Source organism: Diutina rugosa, assembly GCF_008704595.1.
Source record: "Diutina rugosa strain CBS 613 chromosome Unknown scaffold23_size180195, whole genome shotgun sequence".
NCBI classification, from domain to species: domain Eukaryota; kingdom Fungi; phylum Ascomycota; class Pichiomycetes; order Serinales; family Debaryomycetaceae; genus Diutina; species Diutina rugosa.
The window spans coordinates 80,704-89,593 of NW_022995068.1; the positions used below are offsets into that span (position 1 = coordinate 80,704).

Sequence of the window (8,890 nt, forward strand, 5' to 3'; positions counted from 1 at the left end):
GAAGTGAAAGATATTCATCAATTGAAGGAAACTCTAGAGTTTTTGGGCAGTTGTCTGTATTCGTAGAGTCGAAGTCTTCGCGTAAAACTACACGCAGTCTTAGGTAAGGCGAGAGCCAAACTGCGGCAGCCAGGGGCACACAGGCGAGGGGCCATAAACAAACCTCAGCCGTACGCCAGCCAGACCATTAGGAGATATAAGGTTAGTTAATCTAGGCATAAGTCCCTGGCCAAAAAGCGGTGTCTTATTTTGATCAATTGACCCCGACTCAATCAATTTTTCCAGGTTTCGTGTAAAATTTCTCGTCGCCACACGTACAGTATGCGCCGCCTCAGTTAGCCAGCACTGGACGCTGGAGTGCGAAAAATGCTGGCTGTCCTAGACGCGTGGTGAAATTGAAAAATTCTCAAGAAAATAGACAAACGACGGAGTATTAGGGGTTTAGATGGGCATTACTATGGATTACCAGTGTACTTGTTTCCATTTTAGTTTCAATTTAATGTCTAACTTTAGTCTCTGTATGCTCTGGCCTTATTGTTTGCTTGTGACCTTAATGGTCGTCGCACTGTGGTAATTACCACGGGCCTGTGCCAATGAGAGCATGAAAAAAAAAAAACAATCATAACAAAGTGAGCGCCACCCCAGCCTCACTATACGCCCTAGACTAAGAGAGCCCCTATTCCCCGCAAACCGTAACTGCCGGCGAACCACAAAAACTAAATCACCTATCCGAAATAAACGCCAGCGCTCGTAAACGGGGCCAAGGACCCATGGCTTCCGCACAGTTGCTGTGCCGGACCGGCTCCGGCCACTACCGCACACAACCCTGAGCGCCACTTAGCGGGCGTGGGTGCCGGGTATACGTCAAATTGGTATAACGCCGCCCGCACCCGGACGCTACCCTCACCTTAAAAAAAAGTCGTCGAGCGCCTAGACAAACGCCATGTAGTTCTACTATGACAGACCTTGATACGATCTACTATGTTTCAGACTTAGTCTACCTTCGATACAGGACCATCTAATGTCATTTCCAATCCTCTCCCTCCCTTTCTGTTGCCTCTCTGTACTATTCGTCATCGTCAATTTAGACGATTATTTGGGCGCACCGCGCGCATCACCAGCGCTCTCAGGCAAAAACAAATTATCCACCCCAAAGGCCCCGGTAGTTTGCGCCCCCCGTTGTCCCTCCCTCAGCCCCCGGCGCCGACCTCCTCTCCTTTTAACCCCCCAGCATCTACACCCCGTGGGCCCGATGCACAAGTTGTTACTGTCGTTGCTCTGCTGTGTGTCCGAGTCGAAGCACGACCCCACCCGGGTGGTGTCGCACCACGGCACCGGCGTCGACACCAAGTCGCCCAGCCTGACGCTGAAGCTGGGCGCTGCTACTAATACTCGTGGCGCCAATCAGAAAGTGGGCGCCGCCGCCGCCGCTCAAGCGGCCATCCAGAAGGAAACCGAACAGAAACGGGCGGCGTCCGCCAAAGCCGCCGCCGCCAGCGCCGCCGCCGGCGGCGCTAGCCACCTGGTGAAGAAGAACAGCGACCGCGACTCGACCCTGGTCAACGAAACCGATACTATTACTAATGACGACCTGGCGGCGCTCGGCGAGGAACCCGTCAAAGACGGTATAGGCGCCGCCGACGCCGACCGTGACGCTGACCACCACCATCATCATAACCACCACCACCACGACTCGTCGCGGACCGTCGCCAGTGGCGCTGGTACACACACGACCGGCGCCGTCGCCACCGCTGCCACCAACACTAATACTGGGACTACTGCTGCTGTTGCCGCCGCCACCGTTGCCACGGCGGGCGCTGCCACCACCTCGGCTTCGGGCGACCACTACGACGCCAACGGCACCGCCACCGACGGCTACGTCGACTGCGAGATGGAGGAGCTCGACCCCGACTACCAGCCGCTGGAAGAAGAGGAGTTTCTCGACCTCACCAAGCTCCAGCCGGGCCAAGCATTTAACCCGACCACGGGCGCCCTCTTAGGACCGAAACCGCCCCAGTTTGCCAACCGCAAGTGTCTTATTCTCGACTTGGACGAGACTTTAGTCCATCTGAGTTTTAAGTATTTGCGCACCGCCGACTTCGTGATCCCCGTCGAAATTGATAACCAGGTCCACCACGTGTACGTAATTAAGCGCCCAGGGGTCGACGAGTTTTTGCGCCGCGTGGGCGAGCTATACGAGGTGGTGGTGTTCACGGCGCTGGTGCTGAAGTACGGCGACCCGTTGTTGGACAAGCTCGACGTCCACCACGCGGTGCACCACCGCCTCTTCCGCGACCTGTGCTACAACTACCAGGGCAACTTCATCAAGAACTTGTCGCAGGTGGGGCGCCCCCTCCGCGACACCATCATCATCGACAACCTGCCGGCGCTGTACATCTTCCACCCGCAGCACCTGATCCCGATCTCGCTGTGGTTCTCCGACACCCACGACAACGAGTTGTTGGACTTGCTCCCCATCTTGGAGGACTTGGCCAAGCCGGGCGTCGACGACGTCGGCATGGTGTTGGACATCACCATCTAGGGCCAAACATACGCTTAGTTAATGCTCCCTTAAGCCGGCTTACGGGACCCCCTCCTTATAGACCTAATAATTAATACACTAGACTCTCACTACAGCCGACTTCAACTAAAGTTCTGACAGTCCCCAAATATACTAAAGATTAGACAGTCCTCAATATTGCCTTCAGAAGTCAAGCGTTTACTTTGAGATCATCGTAGTTCACCTAAGTAATAATTATAATGTTTTCATCATGTTGGCAATATTTTGGGGCTGTCAATCTGAGATGGCATTATGCCATCTCCGGACTTGAGAGAGAGAAGATTATATTGAGGATATGATCCTCAGACTCAATTAGATAAAAAATATCACATTTGTTAATACGGGGACTTCTCCGTTGGTCGTTAAAAGGGGAACGAACTTACCGTTTGGGTATTAGTAGTGGGTATGAATTTTTCATGTTTAAGCAATGAGATGAAGAAAATTTATAGTGAGGCGCGAATCTGGTTATGAGCACAGTGAGATGTAGGACAATTCTGAAAATGTCTGACGACAATCACCGTTACCCCAAAAGAAACCCAAAAGGGAGGAGATGTGGGATAGAAAATAGAAGTTTTCCAAATGGTGGATATTGGACATCAGCATTAAGTAATCAAGTACACAATCAAATCGCATTTGACCTGGTATTAGCGACTACCAAATTTGGTGTACCCTAATAAAACCATCATGCACGTACAAAGGCAGTGGTCAAGTTCGACAACTCAACTATACTCAATGGGAACGGTGCCTGAAATATTAAATGGCTTGCAACTAAATCAGGAATGACAGAGCCCCATCTGATTACCATCGCCATACACATAATACTGAGAGTAATCACCAAAAACTCTGAGACAAACACCTTAGCCTCTCTAGACAACACTTCCATCGTGAAGTTCTGTGGTGTTTGCATTACACGTTGGTCTTCATTAGTTTTGTAGCCTGAAGGCGACATCACCACCGGCTTTTTCATCAATTTTCTCGCCATATGACGGTCCATATCCATATGGTAAAGACGATGGTACTGGGCAATTTCATTGGCAAAGTAATTAATTAAACTCTCAACGACTTTATCAAACTCTCCACTCATACCATCAAGCACTTTGGTAGGCACACCTATCCGAGTAGCGATTTCAACTCGGTGCTGATGGCGCAACACAAGTCTTCTTAAGATCTCCTGGTGAGTCTCGACCGTAAGCTCTGCCTGGCGATTGTAACGCTGTTGTAAATCAATAACTCTATTAATCATTAATTCCAATGTTGTTTACGTGTATCAATCATGGCACGATTGAATTTAGCTCAACGATTGTTTTGTTTCAGGTGGCGTTTCATAATCTCGTGTACTTTCTATTTCGTCTATAATTAACTTTTTATGATGTTCAAAATTCAATATCGTTGACCGCTTGGTGCTCAAAAGCAGCTTTGAACAAGTCCACTCCCATGGCAATATCTTTAACCCCACACACCGATCTGATGGAGTGCATGGCAAGAATGGGAAGGCCAATATCCACAATCAAACGGGCGCCGTTAATCCCTCTAAGCAGGTTACTCATGATGGGTCCAATGGTACCGCCCAGTCTCAGATCGTTACGAATGTGGAACACCTGAAGCTCCATCCCCTCAGTATACTGGTCCACAAGCGTCTGAGCGTATAGCCACCCGGGCGAGTCCAGAAGCACGTGCATGTTGCTATCAATCTTTATCGTGGGCCCAGTGTTGATGGTGGGTTTATGGCCATCAAGGTATACTGCGCTGTAGTTGGGGTTTACGGCGTGGGTGACGTCCGATGAGATAACGATGGTATTAGCCATCAATTGCGCCAGAGCCGCGGGCAGTCCTGCCACCAGTTCAAAGATGTCTCTCAATTGACCCAGTTTGGCGCCCGTACGACTGCCCAGGCCAATCTCTTCATGATTAGCACAATACGTTCCGACAAACCCATCGTATTCAGCAATTTCCTCCTGAGAAAACTGCTTAGAAAATTCAACGAGGGCTTCAATAGCGGCAAACAGACAAAGACGGTCGTCTAATGCCGACAGAAAGATCATCAGATCGTCGAGACCACCAATGATTGCCGGTTGTACATCGTATAAATCCAAGTCGGCCACCAATACTTGCTTTGGTTGGACTCCAGCTAAATCACTGATGAAGTCATCCCAGTTTTGCTTTCCAAGGCCGACAATGGGGACCATTTTCGTTTGAGGATTATATGGTTTATCAGCCACGTCGCCAAAGTGCTCTGCAAGTTTAGGAATGGTTCCTATTGGTCGCTTCAGATCAATGAGACGGCGTTCCACTTTATTGTCAGACCCGCGTACTAAGACTGAACCGGCCACGCCCAAATCACGGTTCAAATACCGGTGATCAAACTCTGACAGATACGGAGCCACTGCGAGTCGTTGGTAGCCATCTTTGGTGTTAGTGTGAGGTCCCCTTGGATTCACTTTAACCGATACCGCATCGACGTGAGTACCAACAAATAGTGACCCTTTCGCTGGAGTCCATTGTTTACCAATGATAAACGCCACAATCAGCAAGCTGTCTCTGATATCGTACCATTTACCCGGTTCAAGGTTTTGGATACGCTGGTTGTGTTTTATCCTTGAAAAACCAGCATCAATTAACCGGTTCTCAAAATTGGTAATGGTATGGTAGGTCGTGGGACTGGCATTCATAAACTTAACATAGTCATCAGCATAAGTCCGATAACGGTCGTGGTCATGTTCAATTGAATCAATTGATTCTTGGGAAGCTCTTGGAAGTGCCATTTGACTGGTGAAGCTTTTGTGGATACCCGAAACGTCGAGGTGGTACTGAGACTCCACCACTTCGGTATCGGTGGCGTCGGGCGAGTCGTGGTCCGAGCATTCAGGTGTGATATCGGGAGTGATATCGCTAAGGATATCTTCCCCTGAAGGGTCAACCACCACGAACTTGTCCATGGCTTTATTGGTGGTGGTGGAGGTGGTGGCGGGGTATGGTTTGGCCATACTACGGTGCGGCTCGCCGCGTCACGATAAGCAGATACAGGCAGAGTAAGTCCACGTTTCTTAAACATAAAGCTATTGATCAAAAAGACTAACATGATCGAATAGACTACAATGATTTAAGGGATGAACCACGATTTACATTCAATGATTCAACGAAATGGGTTGTCACCTCTCACCTCATATTCTATCAAAGTGAAGCTGATGATTACTCTGTTAAACTAATCACGATTGCTTATTCATCAACATTAATCAATGATGTTATCGTCATTGTGTTTCGAGTCGTATCTTATAGTATATCAAATACTATAGTGTACCACCCGCACGCTCACCGCGATGATGCGCCGGCTACCCCAGCGAGGGCTCTTCAACGCCGCCAAGGCCCGGGCCAAGCTTGCTCAAGCTCATAAACCTGACGACGATGCCTTCCACCACGAGTACTCGATCAGACCCGACACTTATGCGTTCAAAGTCGACGCCACCAATGAGCGGACGCGACTGCTAGCCAAACGCCAGCTGGCGCCAGAAACTTCTGAGGGTGTTGGATTCAAACCCCACCCGTTGCAAGGGGTCAGTGACAGCGATAAGTTTAACCTTATTGAGTTTATTTACCGGTACCTGACCAACTACCCGTTCGGCAACCGGCTGCCTCAGGAAGAGTATATGCGGTACCCTACGACAACGCTGGATAAACTCAAACGGTTCCGCACCCGGCCAAAGTCTACCAAGATGCTTGTATCAGATTTCATTGAAGATTCGCTTTATAACCCTCACTACGGTTACTTCTCTCGCGAGGTGGAAATTTTCCATACCGAAAAGCCGTTTGATTATAACAATATTGAGGATATCGATGAGTTCATGGCTCAGTGGGAAGGCGCTTATGCTAAGTATGACCAGCAGGGACCGCCGCCTCAGTGGACGGAGACATTTGATGCTAAGTCTCAATCTACTCAGAAACCCGGCGATAAACTGTCGTCAAAATTTGTCCAGCGAGCGCTTCAAATCCAAAAGCAAGATGAAGCTGCCGCTCAAAAGAGACAATCACGTCGACTGCTTCAGTTATGGCACACGCCTACGGAGCTCTTTTCGCCGTATTACGGGGAAGCCCTCGCTCGCTACTTATTATGGCACTACCAAACTAATGGTCTCTATCCTTACCACGACTTAGTGATCTACGAAATGGGGGCAGGTAACGGGACGTTGATGTGTAATGTCCTTAATTACATCAAGCAAAACGCCCCGGAAATCTACGCTCGGACTCAATACCGCATTATCGAAATCTCTCTGCAGTTAGCCGAGAAACAGATGGCCCATGCCCTCAAAGCCAAATTGTTCCAACAAGGGTTAGACCTGCTGAAACTTCAAATTGAAAACGTGTCGATTTTCGACTGGAAAACGGTAGTGGAGCACCCGGTATATTTCGTGGCCCTCGAAGTGTTTGACAATTTTGCCCACGATTTGATTCGCTACGATATCACTACGGGGGAACCTTACGAAGGGCAAGTGCTCATCGACGGCCACGGCGATTTCTACGAGTTCTTCACTCCGCAATTACTGCACTGGTCGCAAGCGTTTTTGGGGCTCCGGGAGCTGAGTGACGTCGGAGTGTTGAAGCAAGTGGACACTTTAAAGGGTAAATTGGCGGCGGCAAAGCTGATGGTGCCGTTTATGGATAAGCAACACATCCACCCGCTCTTGCAACTGCCCACCATGTTAGGTTTGAAGAACCTGATGTTCCCGTTCAAGGATGATATGACTCCCGGGGAGTTTATCCCCACGCGGTTGCTTCAATTCTTCCAGATCTTAAAGCACAAGTTCCCCCAGCACCACTTGTTGTGTCTGGACTTCAACCAGTTGCCGAACACGGTCCCGGGCTACTACAACGGCCCCGTGGTGCAGACGGTGCTCCAGGACAAGATGATCGACGTCAGCACCTATATGGTGATGCAGGGGTATTTTGACATCATGTTCGGCACCGACTTCACCCTTGCGCAGAGGCTTTACCAGCAAGTGTGTGGCAAGCCCGCCAAAGTGGAGACCCACCGGGAATTTTTGAGTCAGTGGGCCAATCTTGACAGCACCACGACCAAGACTGGCGACAACCCCATGCTCGACTTCTACACCAATGTCCTGTTCATGAGCTCATAGCTTTGGTAGAGTAGTACTCATCTTTTTTGTATATAGGAAGCTAGAGGATTTGCGGTAGTCACAGGACGATCACAAGACGATCATGAAAACTAGTGGATAGTGTCAGTGTTCACAACTGGATGGTGGGGTGGGGTGAGCCAAGGAAAAAGGACAATGGGTTCTGGTGGTCACACCCTCGCGATGGTTACGACACTAGCGTGATCGCAAACCTTCACCGAATACACTATAATAGAGTTTATCCGAGATCTATACTAGCGTGAGCAAATTACCCAGCCTATACTTTAATGTCTTTTTTTCAATTAGAATTGTAATTAGAGGCGAGATAGAGGTTTCCGTGTTTGTCAGTGTATTTTCGTGTCGTTCGGCGAATGCGTGGTATGGAGAGGGGGGGGGAAGTGAGGTGGGGAAGCTGTGGATCTTCCGCGACTGGCGTCTCTAATGACGTCATCATTTACGACACTCTCTTTAAGGCCTACTCCGGTGAAATGTGCCCTCTCGAGGCAGCTCCGAATCTCACATGGTGCTTTTTAATCTGTTGTCGATCCTCTCGTTTGCCATTCCGCTACCAGTAATTTCATTTGCTTTCGGGGCCACTTTCCCCGGACTGATATTTCGCATCGCCCGTTTCACTAAGGGTCCACACATACCTCGTACTCAAAGCTCGTTTAGAAGATACAGAAGGTACAGAAGGAATGTGTGGAGCTCGTGTTGGAGGGATACGTAATTTGGTAGCGGCATTGTTTGTGGCACTGCTGACACTGCTGGGTGTTAATCGACCGGGAGCCGTACAGAGAGATGCAACCCCGGAGAGCTAACCCGGGAGCGTTTCTGCATTCACTGGGAACTGCCCGGACATATACATGCAGACTCTTTTATTTTTGTCCCCCTGCTATCACCGCTTAGGTTCAGTCAAGACCGTTATCGCCCATGCCACGAAAATCTCATCTTGACTAAGCGGACGTGTTAGTAATGTCGTATCAGTTGCTGTGTCCCGGGGGGGACACTCCCCGTACCACAAATCGCTGCGAAGCCTGGCGCTGGTGCGAACAAAACAAAAATTATTGCGACTAAACAATAGGGCGCCTGTGCCAGCTTGTGCCGACCGCAGTTATAAGCGAGGCGCCCTGTGTTAGCGGGTGCTCCCCCCCTTCGCTAACCGAAATTATTACTCTACAAAGTGGGGGGGGGAACGCCTGGGGGA

At 49.7% G+C, this 8,890-nt stretch overlaps 4 protein-coding genes across 4 annotated transcripts; 2 read left to right on the forward strand and 2 right to left on the reverse strand. All coding sequences in view use genetic code 12, as the record gives it.

The window, feature by feature from the left end:
• Window positions 1-1,252: 1,252 nt before the first annotated feature.
• On the forward strand, window positions 1,253-2,542 carry DIURU_000335 (phosphatase; the record flags this gene model as incomplete). Its single annotated transcript, XM_034156102.1, has 1 exon — window positions 1,253-2,542. The coding sequence occupies one exon, from the start codon at window positions 1,253-1,255 to the stop codon at window positions 2,540-2,542; it is 1,290 nt and encodes a 429-aa protein (XP_034014857.1).
• Window positions 2,543-3,242: 700 nt separating this feature from the next.
• Window positions 3,243-3,803, reverse strand: DIURU_000336 (uncharacterized protein; the record flags this gene model as incomplete). Its single annotated transcript, XM_034156113.1, has 1 exon — window positions 3,243-3,803. The coding sequence occupies one exon, from the start codon at window positions 3,801-3,803 to the stop codon at window positions 3,243-3,245; it is 561 nt and encodes a 186-aa protein (XP_034014858.1).
• Window positions 3,804-3,933: 130 nt separating this feature from the next.
• Window positions 3,934-5,544, reverse strand: DIURU_000337 (uncharacterized protein; the record flags this gene model as incomplete). The annotated part of the gene is made up of 1 exon (XM_034156124.1): window positions 3,934-5,544. The coding sequence occupies one exon, from the start codon at window positions 5,542-5,544 to the stop codon at window positions 3,934-3,936; it is 1,611 nt and encodes a 536-aa protein (XP_034014859.1).
• Window positions 5,545-5,877: 333 nt separating this feature from the next.
• DIURU_000338 (uncharacterized protein) lies at window positions 5,878-7,689 on the forward strand (the record flags this gene model as incomplete). Its single annotated transcript, XM_034156135.1, has 1 exon — window positions 5,878-7,689. The coding sequence occupies one exon, from the start codon at window positions 5,878-5,880 to the stop codon at window positions 7,687-7,689; it is 1,812 nt and encodes a 603-aa protein (XP_034014860.1).
• Window positions 7,690-8,890: the final 1,201 nt, after the last annotated feature.